At 38.7% G+C, this 27,987-nt stretch overlaps 1 protein-coding gene across 3 annotated transcripts; it reads left to right on the top strand.

Moving 5' to 3' along the window:
* The first annotated feature begins 16 nt into the window (after window positions 1-16).
* Window positions 17-27,968, top strand: iffo2b (intermediate filament family orphan 2b). Of its 3 annotated transcripts, XM_041979607.1 has the most exons (9): window positions 17-860; window positions 891-1,299; window positions 18,676-18,736; window positions 20,494-20,589; window positions 21,810-21,980; window positions 22,754-22,902; window positions 23,332-23,533; window positions 23,676-23,774; window positions 24,804-27,968. In XM_041979607.1, exons 1-9 carry the CDS (start codon window positions 824-826, stop codon window positions 25,035-25,037), a joined length of 1,458 nt encoding a protein of 485 aa, XP_041835541.1. In that variant the 5' UTR covers window positions 17-823; the 3' UTR covers window positions 25,038-27,968. The 3 variants fall into 3 exon arrangements, with proteins under 3 accessions (XP_041835541.1, XP_041835539.1, XP_041835540.1); XM_041979605.1 differs by having other exon boundaries at window positions 17-1,299; XM_041979606.1 differs by having other exon boundaries at window positions 20-1,299; window positions 23,362-23,533.
* The last annotated feature ends 19 nt before the right edge of the window (window positions 27,969-27,987 follow it).

The following is a 27,987-nucleotide window of genomic DNA, read 5'->3' as shown; positions in this document are numbered from 1 at the left end:
CTCCGCTATTATGGCAGCTCCGTGCTCTGTAATTCTATCTGCGTTTTAAATATGGAGTAGAAACTAGTAAACACAAGATTAAGAATAACTTGGCTACTGTGGACCTTTTCAGAAACCGTGAAGGTGTGTTAGCCTAGCCTGAGGCTAAATGTAATGGCATTATTGAAGTAGCCTCTCCTCACAGTGTGAGACAGAAGCAGCGGCAGGGGGAGGGATATGGGAGGGGTTGATGTAGGTGATAGTGCCTAGTTTAGCACTTTGCAACATGATCCACGAAGAGGCCGGGCTCTGCGGTGCTGCATCCTGCCACTCCGCACCACATGGAGACCGGATAGAGACACAGTGAGACGGGGAATGATAAAGAAAGTGGACACATCTTTCTCCTCAGTCGGCTGGCTACATCAACCCGCGCAGCATCAGCAGCTCCTGACAAAGCAAAGGCGCAGAAAGACATGAAGGCGACAGGAAGGGCTGCTGGTGCTTATTGCGGTCTGCGTCAAACCCCCAGTTCCTCCAGGAGATGATGCCCTCTGTGCCTCTTAAAGGACTTTTTTGGGTTGTTTTTGGCTACCCATGCTGCAGGGGTCCATGTTAGTGTCGTGGGGGGTAACATCCACGACAGTGATGGTCTCCCCATCTACAGCATCTGCATTGTGAGGAGAGACGTCCAGTGGGAGTGGGAATTTGAAGGAGCATGCAGAGATAAAACAAAAAACAGAAAGCAAGAAAGAAAACAACAGGTTAAGTAGTCGTATCCAAACAGAGAAGTAGCTGGATTGTTTGTTTTGGGGATTTTTTTTTGTTTTGTTTTTGTTTTGCCAACATGAGTTCGCTGTTTTTTTCCGACTCTTTGCCCGGTCCGGTCTGCAGCGTCCCTACCGGGTCGGGCGCGGTGACCAGCGCCCTGCGAAACGACTTGGGCTCCAACATCCATGTGCTGAAAACCCTCAACCTGCGATTCCGTTGCTTCCTTGCTAAAGTCCACGAACTGGAGAGGAGAAACAAACTGCTGGAAAGCCAGCTTCAGCAAGCTCTGCAGAGACCGCAATACCGCCACCCGTTCACCCGTGAGGTCGCCGTGCAGACGGACGGTCCCGAGTCCAGACTACCGGGCACCATCTGGAGTTTCACCCACGTCTGGAAACAGGGGGAGCGCTTTGAGACCCTGCACGCACCCGGGGTGACGTGGACGCATCCAGACGGAGTTGGGGTCCAAATTGACACCATCACCCCAGAAGTGAGGGCTCTCTATAATGTGCTGGCAAAAGTCAAGCGAGAGAGGGACGAGTACAAGAAAAAGTGAGTAAAGACAGCACAGATAACCTCTAGAAAACAAAACACTTCAAGTTTCTCCAGAAAACTGTTAGTTAAAATGTTGTTTCCTTATATTAGCAAGGTGCTTTTATATGAAAATATGCTGAAATAAACTCCATAGATAAAGCCATCCTCAAAGCTGCACTGTAGTGAGAAAGTTCCCCCATAGAAAATAATGTCTGGGACCAAATATGGCCCACATCTGCAGTTGTCTCATGGCCCACATTTTACTTTGAATGACATGTTGACTCTGGGTGAATGCAGCTGCCCCAGTCTAGTCACACATCCCCAATACATGGCTCCAATGGCATCAAGTCTGCTGACCTTTACAGCCACACCTGGCCTTCACAACACCTGCCAGTGCCTTAAAGCCATAAGTAGCGTCAAGAGTGGCCCAGATTAGCCCCAAATGTGTCTGTTGGGTGCTTTATTTGATTTAATTTTATTTTACCAGGAAGGTCCCTTTGCAGTACTGGATCTTTTTTTTTTTTGCCTTGGTCAAGATGACAGTATAAACAAATTCCATATAAAAAAACATTTCAAATGGTCAAAAGGAGGTAGGGAGGTAAATAAATAAATGTATAACTGAATAAATTTTCTGAGAGAACTAATTGTCAGTTAAGGATGAAAATTAATTAAAAGCTTGATGACAGAAATGATTACTGAGTTAAAGAAGCATCTTTTGCACCATGCACTTAGTGAGTTCTCCCTTCTCAGTGAGGGTTTTTTACTGACTGTTATTGTCTAACAATCATCTGAGAGTGTATTGGATAGATGACAGACATCACATTAATACAACTGAGCTCTTTTGCATGAAGGATGTCAGGCTGTCAGAGGGACTGCTTGGCATTTTGAGTGCTGTTGATCCTGTTTCTCTCATGCTCGGCAGGAAATTCCTTTGCATAGTTCAATCCCCACCAATTGTTTGTGTCCGAGTCTTATTAATTGTGCTTCCTTGAGGGCTCAACCGCAGCTTCCCAGGCTGCTTCAAAAAGACTGCCAGCCGGCTAGGCTGGCTACTGGAGGGAGATGTGCCAAGCAACCGTCTGCTTCTGTTCGCCATCATGACTTAAGCAGAGAGGCATTTTAACAAGCCTCTGTCTGCACAGTGAGGTCGTGTATGACGACCACTGACTTCACTGGAGGAGCACTGACTCAGTCGCACAGAATGCCTGTGCTTTCCCACTCCTCGGGGAAATTGAATATCCTGTCCAGTCATCCCCTGTACCCCCACCATATCCTTTTTTGTGCATTTCTGCTGGTGAAGATGAACAGCAGTGACTGGGAAAGCTGCCAAATTGAAACCTCCTACAGCTGAAATCCTAAACCTAAATTTCTGTTGGCAAAAAAAGAGGCTTTTGTCTTCACAAGAAATAATAATAATAATGATAATAATGAATTAGAGTCTGATTTAGCTAATATAGTTCCACCTTTAATATTCACATCTAAAATGTATATCTCCTTAATTTTATGGCTGTTGAGTTGTTGTAAAATTGTGTTGTAGCACTATCACATGTATCAAATAAGATTCTTGAATTCTTTTACATTCAGTAAAGTTAGGATTAAGACACATTCCTCACCTCTTTTTAATGAACAGTAATCATGGTGATCAGTGTGTTTCCCTGCCTCTCTTTTCCCTACTTCTCTGAGCTCAGTGATTGCATCACTGAGTTCTCTGCCTAGCTGTTTTCGTTCTTTCTCCCAGTCTAAATCCTCTTTACTACAGTGACGTTTCAGCATTCAATCCCGAGCCCCATCTTGCCATGCCATTTCTGTTCTGTGCTCTTTGTGTTCAGCCATTCCTTCACTCCACCCTTCAACAAGGCCTCCCACCCCTCTGCTCCTCTTCTGTGTCACATACAGACTGCTTTGTAAGGCATCCTCACTCCCAGAGGGTCCCCTGCCCACCGATTCCACACAGCCCTCTTGATTTATTAAAGTATTACAAGTGTGGACACACACAAGAAGATCGATGGCTAGTTGGCCTGCTTCTGATTCGGCCTTGCATGCATTCGTACCATGACGCCCCAGTTATTTATTTTCTGTCATTTTGCAGTGTGCCTCACTCTGATTTAGAGACTATTTCTTTTTTAATCTGAGGAGAGACACAGATGCTTAGGACATTGCATTTGTTTACTGAGAGGCAGCTTCTTAAAAAGAAATAATTGCCAGGATTGTGCCCAGACTAATAAAAAAAAAAAGGACACAATTAAAAAAATATAAAGAACAATATAGAGAGGAGGTAGTTATATTAGGTGCAAACAACCCAAACCTACTTGCAGACATTTTGCAGTTTATTTACCCCTTTGATCCCTGGGCTGATTTTTTTTCTTTTTTTTTTTTACATCTAAATTGCTCCCCAATAATAAAATAAGCATATCTCTGCAACCACAACGTCTATTTGACTGGTGAAGAATAAATGAAGATGGCTTATAGCACAAATAAAAAAAAAACCAGGCTCTCCCAAAAAAAAAAAAAAAAAAAAAAAAAAAAAGACAGGATTAATATAAATATCCATTTGGAACTGATGTAGCTGTAGCTCTAAACCTCTATAAAATAATAGTACAATATGCGAATATCTCTGCAAAGGCAAAGTCATTAGGTAAATTAAAATTAGAGCGGGATTTTAGCTCAGACAGTTCAGATGAGGTTTCTAAAATGGTCCTTTTGGTACAGTGTGGCCATCTGTTCCAAACTGGGAGACTTCATCTTTTAAAAGGTCAGTACCTTTAGTGAAACTCAAGTCCATTAGAAAGAGAGTTTGATTCAGAAAGACAAAAAACTAATCCTTTTTTTTTTATTGCAAGAGGAATTGTTAAGACAAAGCCTATAAAGTGCATACGTACATGATTGTTTCAAATAAGAATTATATTTATTTTAGAAATACCTTTCACGGAGCTACAGACTTCTTCTATTACCTGCAGTTTTTCGCATAAATGCCTATCTTAGATGTAGAGACACAGCTGGAGTCACGCTGTTGCTAAATAGTAGATGCACATCGTGTATGTTGGCCAGTTGCTCATTAGTTCTTAAACTTTAAACAGACATCTACTGTTTAGAGTTCAATGTTTCAAAATGTCTTACCTGTCTTAATTATATTTCCTTATACAGAACACCATTGTTCTGTAAAACTTGCACCATGTATCTGTGGCTCTGGAAAAGCTCTTTAACCTTTTTTTGGAGGATTTCATCCACATGCGTAACTAATCTATCTCTCTTAGAACAGTGTTGCCTTTTTATTCGCTGCCTCATTCTTCCACTAAAAGCAAGAGCTAAAGAGGAGGTAATGTGATTGTTAGGTTTTGTGTTTGTTAGCAAGATTGCACAAAGTCCAAATTTGATAAAACCTCTTGGATTATTGGAGCGCAGGCAAAGGAAGAAGTCGTTCAGGCAGTTGCAAAATACAGCATTGACCTTTGCTCTCATTTGCAGATGTGTCCCTCACACAGTGCATCTTTTTGTCTTTAAAACACGTCACTGACTAGGCGCAGGCTTCATCAATCAGACAAGGAGCTGATATGCATTTCCACTTCGTACCACACTGTTTGGACTGCAGGGTTTACCTGCTTCTGCAAATGATAAAGACCATACAAAAGGAGACAAGTACAGTCAGTGCCAGTTTCCCTCATCCACATCAAATGTATCAATAGGATCGTCAGTGAGGCTCCTACAGTAATTGTCACCACCATGTAGCTTAAGAGGTCATAAAAAAAGAGGCAGACACTGATGAACCTATCTGTCCGCTGATAACACACCACAGGCCGAGTAAACACAGTTTGCACATCCATTAGTCTTTTACAGCTTGATGTGACCAAAAAGGCAAATTGCACATTTGTTTAGAATTTGTATGTGATCATTTTTGTGCAGAAGTATTGCAGATAACTTCATGTAGATTACTGTACTGACAGGCTGATAGTGAATAAAAGGCCGTACTTGTACATGCAATATTATGTTGAGCAGGGAAAGGATGCAGGTGAGAAAAAGGAGTACAGCATATGAATTTACTATATTAATAGACCTTTCTACACCTAAAACTGATGTGCTTTAAAGACGCTTTACTGTACTCTTAAGGACACACTAGAAGAAAGCTGCAGTCTAGTTGATTTTGAACTGGATATCCCTGTTTATTGCTCTGGTAATTCTAATTGGATGTTTATTAGAGTCTAATTAGAGGTCAAACAACTGTCCTGCTGGATCACAGCGTGTGTGATTCAAGACATACACTGAACCAAACCCCTCTCTGAGCCTTCTGGGTCTGTTCTTCCTGCATGAATAATTAACATGCATCTGAATTTATCGTGTGTGTGGATCAATGCAATAAGATTTCAGTAAAGACAGTTTTTCTGAGGCTTTGATCTTGGTTCTTATGCTTAAGTGGGCTGAGAGGCAGAGTTCAGCTTCTCTTTTGGGAGCAGGATTCAAGCTCGTCTTAATAGAGAATTGCAGCTAATTATAAGTTGACGTTAATGGTAATTTCATAACCATAAGGTGGCATTGTGTTTCAAATATCAGATTTCTTCATGAAGCTCAATGTGCTGCACTTCAGCCTCTTTGTGTGTCTCTGGTGCTGACCTGGCCTGCTTATAATCCAGGTCGTCTATTCAGGAGAAGGGATTTTCTCTAAGCCGTCACTTAGCACCGACGCTTCAGCATCCAGCCAGCCTAGCTTTGCGTCCTGGCACGCTGATCCGGGGCCTCTTGAAGTGGAAAACTTCCTGCTGCTGAGCTACAGCGAGACAGAAAGAGATGTAGCTCTGTTCACTGAAACAATGAAGTCCAGATCAGAGTATATATTATTTTACTTATCCTGTTTGTGGGCTGTTTTCTTCTAAGCTGACAATATGTTTTTAGTTTTTTTAGTTTTTTTTTTAAGGCAATTGTATGTGTGTAGGATTCTAAGCATTTTTACTGCATAGTCAAAGTATTCATTTTGCAGGTGGCATCGCCTTTATGAACCCAGATTGCCCTCAGTGGAACCAATAAAAAGGAATGGTTGACACAGCTTAACACTATGAGCCACCATTGTCATCTAAAAATACTATGATGAGAAACGCTGACTGCATTTTCTTTTTTAGGATCAGATTATTTTAGGTGGAGAGGCCCTGTGGTGGTCCAAATCGAAGTAAAAAAGAGCCCATTTTTCATAATAACAAACTTAAACTCACTAAAATTCTTTTGTTTCACTTCAAACCACCTGAGAGTGCAGCATTAGACAGGATCCTAAAGAGAGAGCATGTTTGAGCTTCAGTCTGGACCATATAGGATTATTACTAGCTTCTTCTTAAAGACTGTATCTCTGATGTGCTGGAGAGCCACAGACAGGCTGGTGAAAACAATGTATTGATAAACCATCACATGATTGGTTGTGGCCACTTCAATGAACTCATTTCCAGAAAGAGTGGAGGAGAGTAGTCCAAGGACTTAAATGTTATTTAAGACAAGACAAACAACAACTACAGCAACTGTGGTGAAAAACAGTGCAGAAAATAAATAAACAATGCAATCTATAATGATTTCCCCTTCTGCTTTAGTTCACTCAGTGCTTGTGTCTGAGGCTGCTGCTGTGCTCTGCATCTGTGGTTGATTATTCATGGGTATCGATACAGCTGAGAGCAGTGGTGCATAGCCATATTTAAAAGTGCAGAAATGCACCTGCCTTATAAAGGAGGAGAGTAACTGCATAGGATGTTTACTTGGGGGGTTGTTTTAGACATGCACTGCTAAGGCTTGCAGCATTTGCAAGCAGTTAGTTAAGTCCGTAATCATCTCTCTAAATAGTTACTTACACCAAATAATTTAACAAATGCCTTTCCTTCCCATTCAGACCTGCTCAGATTTGAAAGCTCTTGCACCTTTCTTAAAGGCCTGTGTTTGCTGATGCAGCATTAAGACTCAATAACCTCTATATTTCAACAGCTTGTTATTCCACAGGAATAGCAAGGCATCTCACAAAACAATCCCATGTGCAGCTGTATAATGCTACACATGGGGTAGGAAGATGGTGTGAGAGTCTTGACAGGAGTGATAAATCAGTATCAGTGCTTTTACATGCTTGACCTTAAAATCAAGCCACAATATGCGTGCCTTTCCTCTGAGCCTTTTGGTCATCAATGTTTTTGTTTTCTGTAAATAGCTGACTGATTAAAAAAATGTAACACCCATTTTATATCTATGCAAATTATTCCTCACTTTCAGTTTAAACATAACAGAAAAAGAAAAGGACAAAATAAATGAATAAATGAAATTGTATGTTCAGCACCCAGCCTTCTACAGTCTCTTAGTTTCACATCTTGTAAATAATGTCTGTAGCAGCTAATAGTCACTCAGCTTTTATTTGGGTGATTTTTGTCTGGGTCATCTAGTGTAATGCTTCTGTTTCTGTGAGATTCTCAGGCGATTTCATATTTGAAATAGTCCATTGTGTATGGACTATTTGCTCAAAGTGTGATTGACTTACCCCCCTCTAACAGTTGGAGGGGCTTTTTTCTTTTTTCAAAACACAGCAACACTCACAGCTGTCAAAAATTATATTAAAACATTTTTGTTTGTTGGAGGCTTGTTTCTAGAACACCTCAGGCTTTTTGCACGTGTCTTTGTTGCAGGAAATGTTTCCCTCCCCTAACTCTCACATAACATCCTCTGACTTTTTTACTCCTCCGACTTTTCATTTTTTAATAAAAGTAAAAAAAAAAAATCAAAAATCAGTCTGATCATTAGTAACAGGATTTTAAGATACAGTATTCCAGTGTATACTGAGTCTTTAAAACGGTTGACCGAGCTTCCTCTCTCTCAGATGAGGCATTTTTTCTTTTTATTTTTGGAAGTGTTGTCTTAGACTACTTTATATTAAATTGCTAATAAATAACCAAGCCCCTACAATTTATGTGTGTAGAAAAAGTCCAACAGAGGAAGAAGAGGAAAATGCAGACATGGTCAAGGTTTAAGAAAAGAGTTAATCTTGGGATGCCAATTTTACAAAAAGCAATTGATTTGCTCCTTTCTCTTCCAGCTACGTTGTTCAGGTTTGTTTTGAGGTGTTTCACAAAGTTTAAGAATCCATCCTAGGTAGGAAGAATACTTCCAAGTTTTGTACTTTGGAAAGCTTTGAAAGGTTCCTTCTTTATGTGCACTCTGAAAGCACATAAGGAAACAGTCCTAATAAGTTATAGGTCATAGCAAAGGTCCCACTGTCAATAACACCCTGCCCAACACACACACTCATACACACACATACACACATACAGAAAACTCAGTTTCCATCTGTACCGTATTTGACATGCACAAAGGATTTTAGGTGCTTTGAGAATACTGTCCTTATCAGAGAAATGGGTCCTTCAAAGAATCATTGACATTGGAACAGTGAGGAATCTGTTATTGACATTTAGAAGCACCAGTGGTTTTACATAATGGCGCATCTGTAGTGTTGATTAACAAGTACTTCAATTCTAAATTCCTATTGGCTGGTAGGGAGACACTACTATATATTTATATGCACACCAGGTTTTGTTTGACAAACACTCAAGACAGACATTCAGCATAGAAGATGAAGAAAATGAGTAAACTAGTATATCAAACAATCTGTTATCCCAAGTAAAAGAATATCCTCTTCACATGTTGACATAACATGTTGTTCTAAGTTCTTGGGATATAAATGTAGCCCATTCTGTGCATTATAAACAAGCTGTCTCATGGGTCGGATTTGATCCTTTACATTCAGCTGTACATGTTTAGCTGGGACATCAAGAAGCAGGTGTGTGTACCCAGAGACACAAAAGGCATTTGTCTGGTTTGGTTGTGATGCCTTACAGCTCCATTATGTGTCACATAACTTTACAATACACACCCTGCCCAGGGAGTCTGTGCCAGAAGTGAACATCTTCATCTTTATTTCTTCTTTAATGGAAAGTCACTCCCAGTTCAGCTCCACCCAGATGTTGCCCAGGCTTGCAGACTGTTGTTTGTGTTCATATTCTTTATGCATTTCCAAATCCTTGTCATTTGTCAAACAGCATATCCAAGCCCCACAATACAGGATTTTTAAAGAAACCCAGGATGTTAGGTCCCCTCAAAGAAGGGTTTTGACAAACCTTTTCAGTACAATTAAACATCTTTGTGTGTGTTAAGGCGATACTAAGGAGCCCAGAGCTGTTATGATTGGCTTGTAACCTGGGCAGGAGTCAGTTAAATCAGTAGAAACATTACAGCTTAATAGTGCAGTAGTTTGCTGGTGAGAGAGAAATGAGGCTGCAGTGTGGGATATGAAGACTGCAGGGAAAACTGATTTTCTGTCACAGCACTCTGTTATGCCTGCGTAGTGCACAAATATAGGATGCACAGACAGATTGATCTGTGTAATTAGTTGCTTTTTACAATTCTGATAATAACACTGCACTGTAACCTTTGATTTCACATGAAAAAAAACCAAAACATTTATTCCATTTCAGTTAAAAGGTTTCATATTTCAGGACACAATTTACAAAAAAAAAAAAAAAAAAAAAAACCTTTCCCATGCCAGGTCTGAGAATTAGATCTCAGTCTCATTTGACCTACACATATAGCTACATGTCATTATTTATTTAAAAATCACCCCCACAGACATCAGAACTAGTTTTTTCTAAGGTCTGTATATACAATGCTCAGGGAAACTGTGTAGCTTGTTAGGAAGGGTTGTCAGGAGGAATACGCCTCTTCTTCTCTCAGATCTGAACCATATTCTTGGAACAGATGAGACAAAGTAGAGATGTTTTGCAACACATCATATCATATCATACCAACTACGAAGCACAGTGGTGGAGGGGTGATGATATGGGCTTGTTTTGTTGCTTCAGGACCTGGATACCTTGTAGAGTCATTGAATTGACCATTAAGTCCTCTGTATACCAAAGTTTTATAGACTCAAATGTGCCTTCATCTGTCTAACATCTGAAAGCTAAAGCTTTCTGTTTAATTAATAATAAATTGGTGTGATTCATAGTGTGCCGTTGTTTCACTGAAGTTCTGTTTACCATATTTTATAACCTGAGAAGGACCTAATATTTATTTAAAACAAGTTCTGATATGTAGAACATGTGAATTAAAAGAGGATGTATTATCTTATTTGACATCACAGCAAAACAGAAACTCACTTTCAGTTGCAATTATGAAACTCTTGTTGACAGAAAGTCCTTTGCATCTCTGCCAGTTCTTTCCACAAAGACAAGTAACTGCCAGCTTTCATTATTATAAAAACTATTATGTTGGAATATTTTCTTAGTGAAAACACCTTAACAAGTTCATACAGTTTAAGGAATTACTGCCATTACTAACACTTACATAAGTAATTATCTCTTTTTTCTGAGTGTTCTTGGGTCAGACCTATTAGTTGGAAACGACTGGTAATTACCAGGGAACACCTACGTGTTTTGCAATGTATTTGCACAGTTTTCAAGCTAATCTGCCCTCAAGCTAGAGAAAAGGGTCCTAATGGCTTTAAGAGTTAAGCAATTTGATAATTCAAATGGACAGTGGAAAACAAGCCAAGCTCACATACCTTTGTCTTTAGGAAAACTGGGTTTGGAAATGTTGCGGGGTCAGGATGGGACTGGAGATTAGACATGTTGCAACACTAACACTGGGGCCATCGAAATAAAGGGAGGATTTGCAGGTCTTTCACCAAACCCTCAGATCAGTATCAGGTCCTTCAATCTGGTTTTTCCAGGCAACATCAGGAACATAATTCCAGGCTATGTTTTCTTAATGTTACTTTGGGCTGTTGCCAGTTAATGTTGCGGATGGACCTGAACCTGTTTCTCAAAACTCCTTAAGCGTGGAAATTCACGAAAAGCTGTTCCACTGAATGCAGATTTACAGCAGCTTAAATGTAGATATATCACGTTTTAGACAGCTAATGAAACATGAAAATCCCCTGACACAAACAAAGATTATAGAAGCTTTATGCATGATTGAGTGTGCACATATGTGCTGCTGTTGTAAGAACTTTAGTTAAGAGGCAAATGCCTGGTTTCAGACAGAAACATCCATCAATGTTGCAGATTACTGTGCATACACATTCACTTGTAAATGTGATAAAAGGCTGCATTGGTAAATGGCATTTATGCAAAGAACTACAAGAAATTACTGTTCACAGTTATTATTGCCTCAAGAAACACGATTTTTAATTGTTAAATTGAATCATGTTACACTTCCTGTGTGGTGGTTCAGTTAGATACTTTTCATAGACAGAAACAATTCTGTCTATGAAAAGTATATTGAGCATTCACATAAGAAATAGAAAACTGCAAGCTAGAGAGCAATTTAACATCTGAAAACTACAAAGGAAAGAGGGAAGCTGAGATGCTGCAGCACTTAATATTAATGTGTGTGCATGAGCACCTTCCAGTTATATGCAGTAGACAAACATCTGCTGGTTCTTGTCCATGTTGGCATACAGCAGCATGAGGTTGCTGTAGTTATTTTTAGATTAATATATCATATTAATATTAATATATCATAATGCAAAGGTAGAAATAAACATAAATCAGTATTTGTTGGGATAACTTTTTTGCATTTAGAGGAGCATTTGTCGGTAGAGCACTTGTACACTGTTCCTCTTCATGCTTGGCAGGAAGGTTGTATCTTCAGCTCCTCTGGGGATTTTTTATTTATTTTTTTTAATCTTGGTGTCTTGTGTCTCTTCATGTAATCACAGACTAGATGATGTTCAGATCAGGTCTATCTGAAGGCAAATCTAACATACAGTCATGTCCACAGAAACACAAAATCATTAGATAAAAAAAAAAAAAAAAAATCTCTGCGCCAATTAAATAAAAAAAACCTTGAGGAATGTATTTTTCTAGAACCTACCAGATTTTAATAAGAACAGTTTTTATCTCTTCCCTGAATGAACAGTACTTCTAACAACTAACAAGCTTCAAGTTAAAGTAGCCTCACAAACATTAAAAAACTCCTGGGGGGCGGGGGTGGGGGACTGGTTATTTATGTTGTTTCCAATCATATTTCTGGCCACTTTAGTGGTTGTATGATTTACAACCCGAAGGTTGGAGTGTCTTTTTAAACCTGCTTCTTTGAAAGACCAACATTTATCACAATGGCTTCCAAGGTAAAGGCAACATTTCATCCCTAACATATTTGTTTCTTCCCCCAAACAAGTGATGTTGCTAAGAATTCTAGTTAACTATTTCTCCTAATATCTCTACCGCCTGAACATATTATGGAAAAATGAAAGTTTAAAGATGTACCAAAAGATCAACACAACATAGGCACAAAAAATATGTGTAGGAACAGTAGAAAAGAAGGGCCCTTCTGTCTAAAGTTACCTAGCAACACCAGCACTGCTCTTGTTTATGTCTGTGTCCTGTCTCGGTTAGGAGGGTTGTATTTAAGACTTTGGGCCTTTCCAAAGCATAAATCAGTGTTTGTGTGCATATCTCACATGACTGGATGAGTCTGAAATTCATCTGCATACATATTAGACATTGGTTACCATGGGAAGAAGATGGGATGATAAGAGACAAACGTCACTGTGTGTGTGTGTGTGTGTGTGTGTGTGTGTGTGTGTGTGTGTGTGTGCGTGTGTGTGTGTGTGTGTGTGTGTGTGTGTGTGTGGTCATGGATATTTATTGAGGTCAGAGGGAGATGGAGTTAGCTGGATCAAAGAAATGAAAAGAGTCTTGTCCTTGGGGTGTTCTGTCCTGCTCAGAGACCCCTGTGCAGCCAGACGGTGGGCTCCTGTGCTGCTTCACTTACCACTCTGATCCATTTCTGTTTGATTCATTAGTGAGCCATGCATGTCTTGTCTGTGGAGTCTGGGGAGGCTATAGATTACAGACCATCCCGACATTCGGTCGATGACCTACTATAGTAATAGTCATGTAACAAATATTTTGCTCCCTCTTTGCAAGTATGTGTGCCGTAGATGTGTGTGCTGAACTGTTCCTACTTGACAGCCAAGACTGATGAAAAAAACATACTGAAAAAGAACATATTCTGTGCAACACTGGACTGGAAAGGCTGTTGTCATAGAATAGACATTTCAGACACACCTACATAGCACCATGGGAGAAATCACGTGTGCTCTAGACCCTCAGATGTGATTTATCAAAGCTGCCAGTGGCCTCACTGCATGTACGCAGCTAAGCTGCATGAAGTGTTTGTCCTGGATGTTGCCTGATGTATTGATCGCTTCCTCTGTTATCATTTAGCTCTTCCTGTTTTAATACTAGCTCTCATAAGGATTAATTGTTACAGTGCTGTTAAAATAATTTAATCGTGTAAGATTTTCTGTAGTGTAAATTACAGGAAAATGAAGTAATACAGTAATTCCACAAATTCAGCAGTATTCACTAATTTCAACATAACGTTATATATTTTTCACTCGATTTATAAATATTGCGTAGTCTAATTGCATCAATACTTTAAAGCATCGTGTGAAATATGTTTTCTAGACTGAAGAAAGTAATGACATAATCCAGCAATATTTTTCCAAGAATAAGTTACAGTTTAAGAAAAAGAGGAGAGTACAGCTAAATAAAAAAGAGGATTTTTTTCATGAAGAGATCACAGTGAGGTTTTACACTTATTTAGTTTTATTAAGAGCATTATTTTTTAGAATCTCAAAGTTTTTAAAATGCCTTTTGTAAGCATTTAAATCAGCTATTAAATATTTAAAAATCCTGTTATTTACATAGATTTCCAAAACAGAAATCTGAATATAAAGCCAGATTCAAGTTTCAAACGTGACTTATTTAACATAAAGCCATTTAAAATAAATAGGAATAGCAGGGATTTAATGTGGTTTGACACGTAGGATTTTTGTTTAAGCTCATAATTTGATCTTTGGTTGCCAAAAACTTCCATGACCTGACATTTTCCAGCAGATCACACAGTTTAAAAAGGGTGTTGTCTGGTTAAAAGTTTAATTCACGATGAGCTACAGAGGCTTTGTGGCCTTGTACACAACCACACCTCAGAGTTTTCCCCACGCTCATTTTGGTGTTTACTGCTTGTTGCATAAGATCATCATCCACACTGTATGACCTTTGGAAGCTGAACATCACAGAGATGTTTGACCATTTAAGTAATACTCAGTCATTTAATTGTCACCTCCATAAATCATTATGAGTACTATTACAGCATCTCAGCTCTTTCATTATAAACAATTAAGCTTGGGAACATTAGTGCATCAGATCTGGATCCATATTCGATGTGTTAGGACTGCTCTGTATCCTCAGGCGCAGTCATGAGAATAAAGTGAGGTGCCTTGCATGCAAACGTAAACTTCCAGACAGACTGAATGAGGCAGGTAGTCTAAAGTGGGAAGTGCTGCTGGAATGCTATTATTAAACAACAAAAAGTGAAAAGTTATCTGTTGGATATAAGATCATTTAATTTCCTGTGTTTGCAACTGGAAAATTAAAACACATTGCCTTATGTTTCAGTTATGTTTAATTATTTGGAACATTTCAAACCATGTGTGATGACTCCAAACACTGGCTCATCATTATTTTGTTTTAATTTTCATTGGAATCATAAAACTTGTAGTTAGCCTTCCAAAAGTGAAAACACATCCATTTTAATTATCAGTGTATTTCCAGTTGTTTTTGTAGGCTGAAGCAACATATCTTTAACATTAGTTTTTGATTCATTTGAGAATAAATTCTGAGGATATGTTTAGCAGTAAGCAAACGTCAAGGAGTTGTCGCAGGCTCCATCTCTCCTGCTGTCTTTGTCCTTGTAAGGAGACTCCTGCTGTGTTCGTTTTGACTCACAGTTACGACAAAAGAAGACCAGACCCACAACTAAGGCACAGGCAAAGATGGAAAAATATGTCACTTTTGTTTGGACCTACCATTTTTATCCAGATGCTTGAAAATATTTTGTAGTTTTTTTTTGGACTCTTATGGATTGCTGATTTCTAAAGTGGAAGCATTTGCTGTTTAAAAGACTCCATTACCTTTGATAGATGACATGAATAGTTTCGACATGTTGTTATAGAGTTTTCCCCATGTGGGCATTCAGCTTTGTTGTCCAGTTATTACCCACAGTCTGAAACTGAAGGCTTTGATGGGCGTTCCGGAAGTGACAACATGAGCTATGTAGATACCGAGAAATGTGTGTGTCTGCAGAGGATGTAGTGCAGTTGTGAACTCCGATGACCTTAGCCAGAGTCCTGCGGCAGACAGGCCGAGTGTTGTGGGCACAGTCAAGCACCGCTGCCAGCATTTTCAGAACAAGGATTCAGTCGCAGAGTGAGCTGGAAAGCCCTGCCAAGGAATACTTCTCTCTAATTAGACAGTGTATATTCAGCGGGTCATGAATGGAAACAAGGCTAAGTTTTGTTGGGAAAGTTTATCTATAGTGATGCATGTTTTTAAGTTTTGGCTGTGTTTGAGTGTCTCTATGGTAAGCACTATAGATAAGCTAAAACCCAGAATTCACTCATGGCCATATGTCATCTTTCTTTCTTTTTCATTTTTTATTTTATCTTTATTTAACCAGGTAGTCCCATTGAGAATAAAAATATCTTCTAGAAGGGAAACCCTGCCAAGATAGCAGCCATAGAAAATAAACTATATAAAAAAATCTAATATTTAAAACACATATAAAATATAAATGACAAGAAAACAAATGACAGCTGTTTTGGAAGTTTATCCTGCGTAGTTTTATAGATTGTTATTATCTGTGGGGTTTGGTTTGAGTTTTTTAATCTTGTCATTCTGTTTTTGCTTTCTGCTTCCTGCTTGTTAGTACACCTGGTTTGATTTGCTTCCTGTTAGTTCACCTGTATGTATGTGTATATATATATATATATATATATATATATATATATATATATATATATATATATATATACCATTTAGTTTCTACCTCTTGCCTTGTCAGCCTGCATTTGGGTTCTTACATTCCACACACTGTGGCACAGATAAACATATAACAATAAACCAGTATTGTTGTCTACAAACGTTAAAACGTTAAATAAAGTCCAGCCAAATAGATCATAAAGGATGCAGTGTTGAGTGAGAGATTTTTATTTTAAATAAAACATTGGAAAGCATGATAAACTAAGTTGAGGGTGCTTAAAGTGGAGGCGGTTGCGTGCTTGTACATCACCATCATCATTCACAGATAGAAAAGTGGCTTCTGCAAGTTTTTTATTTGCAGAAAATGTGAAGCATAATTTATTTCTAAAATAGAACCTAATTTTTACTTTGAGTTTCCAATCTTAATGAGGAGAAAAAGTAGATAATCTTTTCAACAAACATAGTATATGACATCCATTACTTACACAACTTCACACAAACATGAACAAAAACACAAAATCCCCTTTTTGTTTTTATTCTCTTCCATGTGGCCCACATTGGCGCTTCATAACATGGGTTTCTGCTACAGTTTGGTTACTTCACACTCCTGAATGAATTTCTTTATTCAGAACCTTAAACAGTCTTTGGGGATGAGTCAGTGACTCAGCATGGCTGCTGTCTCACAAGATGAGTGTCTGTTAGGAGAATGACTGATGCAAAAGGCTAAGCCCTCTGGGCTTTGTGTGCAATACATTGTCTAATACAATTGAATCGACGGCAAATTTTGTTACTACATAGCTGCTGTGGTGCAGAAGAGTGAAATTAAGAGAGGGAAAGAGAAAGGGAAACAAGAACTGTCTTGCTAATCATAGCTTACAGAAAATTAGAGGACATTTATTTTTAGCAACACTGGTGTGACTCTGTGGATGGCAAATGTCAGTTGTGTTGGATGGTGAGCACGCCACTTGTAGACTGATTTTCAGTATGTACTGTACATATATTAATGTTCCACAAGGTGTGACCAAAAGGTTGACATTTGAGTCAAATGTTGCTTCTGTTTGGCAAACTAAATTTGCCACACATACTAATTTTTAAAAAATTGAATAACTCTTTTTATTTTTATATTTATAACTAAAGAAAGTTGGCTTATAAATAAATCCCAATACGTCTTGATTTGTTTTAAGTGACAATGCGTACAGTATTGATGGTAAGCCAAGTATGAAGAGAACTTTTAAGTAAGTATAAAAAGTATAATCATGGGAACTATTTAACTTGTTTATGACTAAATGACTGAACAAATGTTATCATATGTTTTGCTACCACAGCTGTGGAATTAATTTAAAAATGTGACCACTTTAGACTTGAGTGAGACGAAAAAAATTGTAACTTAAACATGTTTTTTCATATCTGTGACTTTAGGCTACGCAAAACTTGAACGTTTAGACCGAAAAATGTATTATAACAAATCCAAAGTAAATCATTAAATTGATTTTGAAAGTATGCCACAATTTTTTTTGTCTGTTTATGACGTTCTGCAGACCTCTTGGCCATGATCTCAATGGGTTTTTTCTATCTGGTTAAATTTACTTTTTTTTTCTGACTGAAGTTCATCCACAACAAACTGACACTTCACAAAGCAAATCCAGAACATCAGGAAGTCAAGCTCCAGAGAATTTCTATGTTTAAATGATAAAAATCCTGGATGCTTTTAAGATATGTGTTTTTTTTCAGTAAAATAAAATTTGGTTGAAAGCGAAAGACAACTTGTAGGTTTTGAAACTTGATGTTTAAGACTTGACTCTGGAGTTTACTGGATTCTTGAAAGAAAAAAAAACCTTGTCACCACCACACCCGACATTAACATTGTCACTGAGCGTAAAAGAAGCTTACAGTTAGGTTAGCACTTAGCCTTCTAACAAAAGAGGCTTTGCAGAGAACATGGCTGGCCTTGTGTCATTTTATATTGCTTTTAAATCTTCATAATCAGGAATGTATTTGTTTGTTTTTGTCTTTTTGCACAACCACTGAATATGATGAGATCATTCCTGATGATGACGATGATGATGAGATAATTCAGTACTATTTATCCCCAATAGATATTGGGATTTAATTTAATAGTTTTCTTTGCACAAGTCTTAGTCACTCAGACATTTCTTTTTGTTTTAAATAGTTCCAAATGAGCAACTGATCTTACACTCCTGAGACTCATGACTCATGAGCTAGCATGAAGGAATTCAGGCTGCAGCAGAAATACTCCACCCTGCAGTCGCTCAAAGGTTCAAAGACTATTCATGAGCAATGTTGGTTGTGTTAGTAAAAGGCTAGTGCTCCATTCTTCCTTGTAGTTTTTATTGAGGCAGAGGGGTTGTAAAGATGACAAAGGAGGAAGGAGACAAAAGAATGAAAATGGAGGGGGTAGTGGGTGTTATCCCACTCCATCAAAGGGTGTTTTGTAATCAGAGATGGGAGTATTATCCAACAAAAGTACCACTACCCCATATGGTGGGCCCCTTGGGGACTGGGCCTGGTGGTAGCTGACCAGCCTATGTTTTCTGTGTTGCAGATGGGAAGAAGAGCTGTCTAAACGGGAGCAGCTGGAGTCGACGGTGAAATCCCTGCAGCAGGTTGGACAATGAATTATGTCCTGCTATGTACACATAGACTGATACTTGACATCTTGCCATGAATCACTCAGTACATGAAAACATTTCATACATCACACCCATTTTTAGAACACTGATGAGTATGGACTCAGCTGGATTGGAAAGACCATGAAGTTAATGTCAGATCAGAAAAATCAAATTACAAACCCATCAAGAGGAGCCTGCTGGCTGAGATATAGATATAAATATAAAAAAATCAACAGCAGCCTTTCACTGTGTTTCGGCTCAGAGCCTACAAAGGAAATAGATGTAGAGAGAAAATCAAGTGTCACACCTTAAGGCTATAGCACAACTATTGCATAAAGCATCCTTCCCTCTTTCTGCTTTTGCACAAATCGATCTTTGACAGCATGCATGTTTTTCTTGGATTCTGGGTCAGCAACATGCCAGCTAGAGACGAGTGCCATCCCCCTGAGGGCCTTAACCTTGTATAGTACATAGGCAGATGTCGCTGTGTGTAGAAGAGCCGGAAATCTGTTCAAAGATAGTAAATTCAGTACAAACAGCCATTTACTGTTCATGGACCAGAGCCAGTAGACTGATACCATATGCTGACTTTATACAGAAGCATTATTTGCTCTCTTAGTGAGAAATTAAACAGGATTTGTCCTAATTTTTGTCTTTTAACATAAGTCAAATGTGACCTTTAAACTGTTGAGTCCATGTTTATTTGTTTATTTCATAATTCTGAGAGGCATGGAATATAGTGCGATTAGGGATATTTTTCAAGTTGCTAGGAAATATAATGAAAATCAAATATAAGTCTGAAGAGTAATTAGTCTGTAATGTTCTAAAACAGGTTAAATTTGCAGTGCAGAGCTCTGTGTAGAGTTTCACAGTGTTGGGGAGATATTGTGATGAGATACATTGCTGTATTTCTGAAAATAGCAATAAAAATGAATGCGATTTATCTTGCACATTTTTATGCTGACCATTCAAAGCTCTTCATGTTAAATCCATTTATTCACTCCACATTCACACCTTAATGGTGTTGGGTTGCATGTGTAGCTACAGGTGCTCCAGGGTGAAAGAAACATGACAACCAATCCACATCGTTCACACTCATTCATACACTTGTGATGCCATAAATAAAATTTTAAAATATGTATTTTCTTATATCCCTTTGACTCAGAGGGAGTGCCACCTGCAAACAGCAGATCTTATCATTTGTGTGCTTTGGTGTTTGTAAAAAAACACAAGGTGCAACATGCTAATTAAGAATATTAGGAGTGCTCATTGATGTATGTTACTATTAGAGGTAAGAATGTGTTTCATTTTAACTTGAAAGTCAGAATTTTCATGTTTGCAGTGGAAAACATGAACTGGAATACACATCAAAGTCTGTTTTCCAACTCAGAAAGCCTGAAAAACCTCACCACCAAACCAACTTCTTGGTAATAATAAATATGACAAAAACCCAGTCATAGCCTGCTTTTTCTACTGATTTCCCAACTTTCAACTAGAACATAGAAAACTGGGTGTGAAATCCATTTTGTGGAGCAAACGGGGCACAGCAATACCATTGTTTCCAGTCCCAAAGCTAAGCTAGCCAGTTTCCAGCTATAGACAGGAAGAAACTTCTTATTCATCTCTAAGAAAGAAACAAAAGTATTTTACCAAAATGTTGAATTCATGCTATTTCATAGCTGTTATTATTGTTTTTAAAGAGTATTAGCTTAACAGTTGTTTCATGTTTTCTTCACTGTGACATCCACCAGAGCGCCCAGGAGTCATCAGAGATCCAGGATGAACTGAATGAGAAGGTGGACAGACTGAAAGCTGAACTTGTGGTCTTCAAGAGCCTGATGAGTGATGTAAGTATTTGTTCGCCACTGTGGTGATGTCACCTTTGCTTTCTGTAGCCTGACAAAGATTTCCTTTCATTCAAAGTAGTGTGCCAACTCCTATACTAAAAGCAACTGTGTACACAGTTCAGTTCCAGCTGTTTTCCTAAGCATTTATTATTACGCTTTCATTTCTGTTTGTCTGAATAGTACTTCACATCCTTCCTTCCTTCCTTATTTAGATTTATGAAAATATGTAATACCTCAAAGCTTCCAAGACAAGCATTCATTGAAAAGAGCTCAAATAGCCGCTATAGATCAACAGCACTTCCTGTCCTTTGCAGCCCTGCATTGTTCGCTGGCAAGTGTGCTCTGGTGTGATATACGGTTGTGATATATTTCAGCAGGCCAGTCACAGCTGGTGCTTGTGCAAAAATAAATATAGCCAGACACTGTATTTGGATATTGCTCTTATTTATCCTGTTTATCTTCACTTTGGCAACTGGTGATTGGCAATTTTTCATGTTATTTTTTGTGCTGGACTTCGTCCCTGTGAATCCAGAGACAAGTAAGTCATTTAGAATCAGAGAATAGCTTAGGGTTTATAGATTGTTTTATTGCCTTGTAGATGTTAGCTGCTCTGTGTATTGTGTCTTTGTGGATGTGGTGAACCTTCTGTCATTGCACAGGAAAATGTGGTCCTCCAATTACAGCTAATACTGTAGCAGCACATACATGAATGCTTCCATATCTGTCCCTGCAAACCTCATCAGAATCTAACATTTTGTAAATTTATGTGGACAAAATAAAGATGTAGAAGTATTGTTTTAGAGCTCACATGAGCTCATTCACACCGAATGAATGTTTTTGTTGTCAGAGGAGTTTTGGTTATAATTGGTTATGATAAGTAGCAGTAAAGGTGAGTTATACGGTTACAGCTTAAACCAACTAAGACAAAATTTGGTTAAAAAAATGTATAAGGATACCTAGAAGGGATAATCAGCATTTTTCCCAGCAACATCATAAACTTAAAGAACTCACAAGAAAAAGACAAAAGGTTCAGAAACAGTCGCATAGGCTTTTCTGAACTTTAAAGTTTGAGGTTTTGGGTTTATTTGATCTAGTCAGAGCAACATTCAGTGCTACCTATTTTATTGATTCTACATACAGCCTTACATAGTGAGGAAAGAATCCATGATTAAATGTCTAATGAGCAGGTCATCTTCTAACAGCTCTCCATCCCTTTGCAGCAAATGTCTGACCTGGACTCAAAGATCCAGGAGAAAGCCAGACGGGTGGACATGGACATTTGCAGGCGGATCGACATCACGGCCAAGTTGTGTGACGTGGCTCAGCAACGCAACTCAGAGGATATGTCAAAAATCTTTAACGTCAGCCCTGCCAGATCAATCCCAGAAAAGGCAAGTATCCTATCCACATAAAGGCATTTTCACCGCTTGTCAGAAAGGTTGTCAGTAATCGCAGTAATTATATAAATCTTTCTGCAGAGGAAACATTCAGCACAAATGAAATCAGAGCTGCCAGTCGCTCTCTGAGTGACAAGTGATACTGAGTGTGCTCTTAGTGACCCCTCTAAAGGTGCAGGGATGCATGCTTGCAATGCACTCATAAACAAATAAATATACAGTAGACATGCAAGACACTTACTGTATTGAATCTTACATACAGTATGCACACGCACACATAAACACGCACACAGAAATGTCAAACGCTGATGCGGCATCTCTTCACTGCACACAAGGTTATCAAATTGCGCCGACACTGCTGGCTGAAGTCCAGGTTTATAAATCCTCTGTGAATGAAGCTCCCTCACGTCATGTGTTGGTAAATTCTCCAATCTTTAATGGAAATTGTCATTTCATCCAATTTCTATACAGATAAGTATTGATCTGTAGATCAATAAATGCAGCAGGCAATTTAAATGTACAGTAGGGTGTGTATACATACAAAAATATACGCACACCCAAGAGTACAGTACAGTACAACTACTGTTGGTTTTGTCCTTTTTATCAGTCAATGCACTTCTTCACCTTCATCACCTTCCTCACTAATAAACATGTATTTAGTGACCTAGTGTGTGCTGAACAACCAAAATTCTGTTTCGCTGCACAGCTCTTTAGGTTATCAGTCGATACTCATGCAAAGCATGCTTTTATGCCTGTGTGTTTTGCAGGGTGCTGCGGCGTGCTGCAGGAGAAAAGAGCGTAAAGCGGTGTCTGACGAGGAGAATTCGGAGATGGATGCCGAGCCGAGCACTTCAGAGGAGGAGGTTCCTGCATCGCTCAACATCACAGATGAGATGAAACGTGTGCTCAACCAGCTGTAAGTGGCACTTCACACGGCAGATCTTTTCACATCCACCGACTGTGCTGTCTGCACTGCTTCAGTGGTTTTTCCAGATGTTGTAATGTGTTCTTTCTTCTCCCTCTGCTGTTTATATGAAATGTTGCAGCTAACAGGTAGCATGCTTATTCAGTAAACCTCAATTTATAAACATATCAGGGCATTAGTTTGCTCTTTTATTTACTTATTATTAATCTTTGGAATATTGTTAGACACATAACAGCTGCATCCTTTATTTCTCTTTTTTAATATGAACTCCTTCTATTTGGTGTTGTCATCTTTGTAAGTGCATCTTTCTCTTTGCATGTGACCTTCGCTGAATCTGGTGGCTGTCATACTTGTCCTTGCTTTCTTCCCTCTTTCCATGTATTTCTTGTTCCTCCCATTCTCTGTCCCTGTCCCATACAGACATTGTTCAGATAACTCCTTTGTTGCTAGGCGCGAGACGTTTGAAATCGACGATGACTGCGACAGCCTGACGTGGGAAGAAAATGAGGAGACTCTGTTGCTGTGGGAAGACTTTGCAAATTACAACGTGCCATGCGCCATTGCCACGACAGCCTGCACGACGGCCTGCCCCTGTGATGGTGGCGGTGAAGCGGCTGATCCGGTGAGTCCCATCTGCATTAAGGTGCCTTGATAGTAGATGTCTTTTTTTCTTCTGCAAGTCAAAGTTTAAAGCGTTGCTAAGCATGCTGTGTAAGACATTTACTCATGCATGATGAATGAGGTCTCTGTCTGTGCTCTCTAAGGATTCCCAAGATGGAAGTCTTGGCAGCCTCATTGATGAGACAGAGTCCCTATTTAAGACCAGAGAGCAAGAGTACCAGGAGACCATTGGTCAGATTGAGGTAGGCTCATTTTCAATTTAAAGAAAAAAAGTGCTCTCATGTAGGGAGACAAAAGGATGTCATTAAAAACACTGGGTCCAGAAATTTAGGATAATTAATTTTAGTCATCGTAATGAATGGTCCAATGTTGTGGTTCAGACTGAAGCTATTTAAATGAATGCAACACATTTTTACCTTACCTTTTTTTCTACTCTTCTTTTTTCTTCTGTTTACTATTCTCCTTTTTTTTCTGTCCCCTCCGGTCAGGTCCAGCAAGATTATGCAAATTCCATAATTTAAAATAAATAAATAAGATTAAAAAAGAAAAAAATAAAACAAAACAGATTATCAACAACACCCTTATACCCATAAAGCTCCCCTTGGCAAAGCAAATTTATTCAGCACAACACAGCAGCCAGATCATTCTCCTTACTACGATGCTGGACAGGAGAAGTTTAAAAAAAAAAAAAAAAGATGCTTTATAAAGACTTTGGTAATCTAGACGTCCTGCGTAGTGCCACCAGCAAGTCAGTATTTTATCTTTACTTGTGAAATCCCTGAATTTAGACAGTTTGGTACCAAAAGTATAGACATGCATTGTTCTAAAAAAGATTAATCTTAAATATTTTCACAACACTCACGACCACATTTGTAGTTTTGGAAATGTCACAAAATTTGACAAATGTATTCACATTTGTGAAATCTTCTTTCTCTTCCTCTCCCTCTTTCTCTCTCACTCTTTTTTTAAACCTCCATCACTTACAATTTTCAATTTGTCCAGAAGTTTGATGTGTGACAAAAGATCTGCAAAACTAACTGCAAGCCCCCTTTGATTCAGCTTTATCTGTAATGCTAGTCAGGCTAGGTTTGCAGGCCAACATGCTAATCCAAACGGTTAACATGTTAAACATTTTAATGGCTTTTAAATGAAACCAGTCTGCTTATATCTGTCAAGCTGTTCAGCTAAGCATAGCGCCTCTGAGTTGCTGAAGAATGTTACTCATATTTTCACCATCTTCACTCATTTAAATCACTTTTTTATTCCTTCAGATGGAACTGGCCACAGCAAAGAGCGACATGAACCGTCACCTGCATGAGTACATGGAGATGTGCAGCATGAAGCGAGGCCTCGACGTGCAGATGGAGACCTGTAGGCGGATGATTAAAGGCGGCAGGAACTCTCCTTCTATCAGCTCTGTGGCCAGCAGCGACTCAGGGAACACAGACGAGATCCAGGACGAGATCTCTGACAAGGACGCAGAGGCTGAAGTCCCTATTAGTTGATGGCTGCACTGCTGGGTTCTGTCCAATTACCTCCTGTTAATCATGGGGGTTTAAATGCATAAAGACCTCCACCAAACTGGAGGTGTAATAACATAATCTGGGTCTGTTTGACAAGCCCAGAACTGGTGCTTGTATACAATTTTTGTTGTTAAGAAAATGGTGGTGGGGTTGTGTCTTGGCTTCAAAAAGAGAAAGGAATGAATTCAGAAACCAAGCTGTGCTCTCCTCCTCACTGCTGCCTTGCTGGATCCTTGTCCAGGTCTTCACATCATTGTCAGGAGGAGAAAACAAAAAAGAAAAAATCCTGTACACTGGCTAAAAAATATTTTCTACCCTATTATGGTCCTTTTTTTCTAAAGGAATTAAATACAGTACATATTGTACTCTCTAATTAACAAACTAAATCATGTCCATCTTTTAAATTTGATCATATTTATGTAAGATAAAACATTGGTTCCCCCTGATTGGCATATGGTTTTGTTCCTATGTTATTTTAGTCCAGATGCGGTATTTACAGTCCAAATTAACGGTTGGGATTTAAGTGTCTTCTGCCAAGGAGACAAAAGGAAGTGGAAACAAATGGTGTTGAAGTTCTGGCGGTTTCTGAGGGAACTCTGCAAGCTTGCCAAAGTTGACAGAGGAAAGGAGCACAGCCTTTTGATGCATCGGTGCACTACTGAAGTTCTATGCAATTTAGCTGGCCGTATTTTTTGGACTGGCTGTCACCCTACTTATTTCTTTTCTTAAAGCCATTAGCCTTTCAAGCAAAGCAGGTGTTTTTTATGTATGTTAAACAGTCCTATAATAATCCTTTTTTTTCAGGGGGGACTTGTTTTAATGATTGTCAACTGGAACAGTGCCCCCTTATCTATCCAAGTGTTTGCCAGATGTAATTTAATGCTAAAGTGGGGATCGCATAGGCCTGATTTTCAGATGAATGTCTCTGAGGAAACATCAGCTTTCATCCTTAAAAAATAAAAATAAGTTACATTAAAAGAAAATTGTTCAAATGAATGACAAATACAATCAAAGCCAAACAACTCCCCGAAACTTTTTAGAAAAACCAAAGGACACTTTAAAAAGCTTCTCTTCCCATTAACCTTACATAACATTATTTTTAATCATTTCATTTTAAGTTTAACTTTATTTTTAATGTGAGATTTCAGTTTGAGTTGCTATACTTGTGTTTGTAAGCTATTTCCTTCTGTCCTGCAAGGGGACTCTGTTGCAGACAAGTTGCATTTCCTGCTTTGTTTCTTCTGAATGGGGCTAGAAACGTCAGGGCTGTGTAAGCAGCTCTAGGCATGTGATCGTACATACCCCAGGGGCCTTTTTGTGCTTATATTAGTCTTTTTTGCTATGGATTTTGCTGCTTACCACAGAAACTGATTGACGCATGGGGACAGAAGTGATCTTTTTATTCTTATGTATGTACATTTTGCTGGATCAAAGATTAAGTGCTACTTCTATCTTGAAGTTTTTCAGAGGCAGAAAGTTGAAATATTGGCCTTTTGTCTAAGCATGCTTGTAGGGAGGACAGGAGCTATGGGTCTTTTTATAAGGTAATATTTTGAACTAAAAAGCTGCAATACAGACTGTACGCCATGTTTTTAATCAAAAGTGTCTATCCTAATCATTACATAACGATACTTGTGGGAGAATGTGTATTTTTCACTATTTTTAATCAGTATGTGTTAACCAAAAACTGTGTCGCCATTTTCATCTTTTCTTAATTCTGTAGGAACATTAAATTTATTCCCAAGTTTTGCTCATTTAGTGACACTTAACTCTTCACATGCCATAATTCTAAATCTAACTCTTAACATCAGACGAGAGCGAGGAGCTGCCTCACTCACAGAAAACATGTCAAACTTTGATGCGAGTTGATATAAAACCAGCCTGATAAGTAACAAAGAGCCTTTCTTTTATTGGTACTGTACTTTGCAGCGGCGATGATTCGCGTTATTTAATGACTGTATGGCATCTAGGAAAGAGCAGGTTGCTCTCTTTGACACAAAAACTCCGACCACCACTATAACCAGCTGACCAAAGCAAACGTCTACAGTAATGTGACAAAATGTACATGGAGCTATGATCCTGCAAACTCTGGAAAGTTGTGCAGTCTCTGTCTCAGTGTACACAGGTGTTTTTTTGCAGATTTATTCTATTAGAATATGGTTTTCCCAACAGTAGTCATTCATGAAAACTTTTTGACATCAAATGCATTGTCTCCATCAGCTGCAGCAGGTTCCACATACATCAAATGGAGATATTGTAGCAACTCTTGTTTGTTCGGTGTAGCTTGACTGGAGGTATCTTCTAAATATCTTACAAGTAAATGCTGAGCAAAAACATGTAGCTATTAAAAACCCAGGGATACATGGTGTTCTGTTACTCACTGGAGACCTTGGTATGTTTTGCTTTACTAAAGTTCTCAACCTGACCAATTTACAGTGTGATCAACGTGTATGTAAACTAGGTCCTGGTGGATGTGAATGTTTCATATTAAATTAGGTTTTATACCAGCGGTTTTTATCCGTGAAACACTGGGATTATATATGGATGTGTTAACTGTTATGTCCACATACAGTTTTACCTGCATATGTGTCTGCTGTTAATGTCATTATCTTTTAATATCACATACAGGACTGGGAGTTAAAGGTTGCAGCAACATTTGGGTAAAAGCTGCTGAACTGTATCGAAAACTGGTCTTCATGTTTGTTCTGCCCTGCAGGCAGCATCCTGTTCATTTGAATGGCTGATTTATCTGTTTATTTGAATGCTTTTCTCTTTCTTAGATTTGTAAATTTATATTTTGGTTTAAACTATTCATATAATGTATTCATGTGGGTGTAGGGCAAACTTAGTTTTAAAGTTATGAATGTACTCAATTGATATTGGGGTAAAATAAAATAAAGTGGTGGATTGGTAAAAAAAGCTGCCATCTTTT

Source organism: Melanotaenia boesemani, chromosome 3 (assembly GCF_017639745.1).
Source record: "Melanotaenia boesemani isolate fMelBoe1 chromosome 3, fMelBoe1.pri, whole genome shotgun sequence".
Taxonomy (NCBI): Eukaryota; Metazoa; Chordata; class Actinopteri; order Atheriniformes; family Melanotaeniidae; genus Melanotaenia; species Melanotaenia boesemani.
This window is presented reverse-complemented; position numbering and strand designations above follow the sequence as displayed.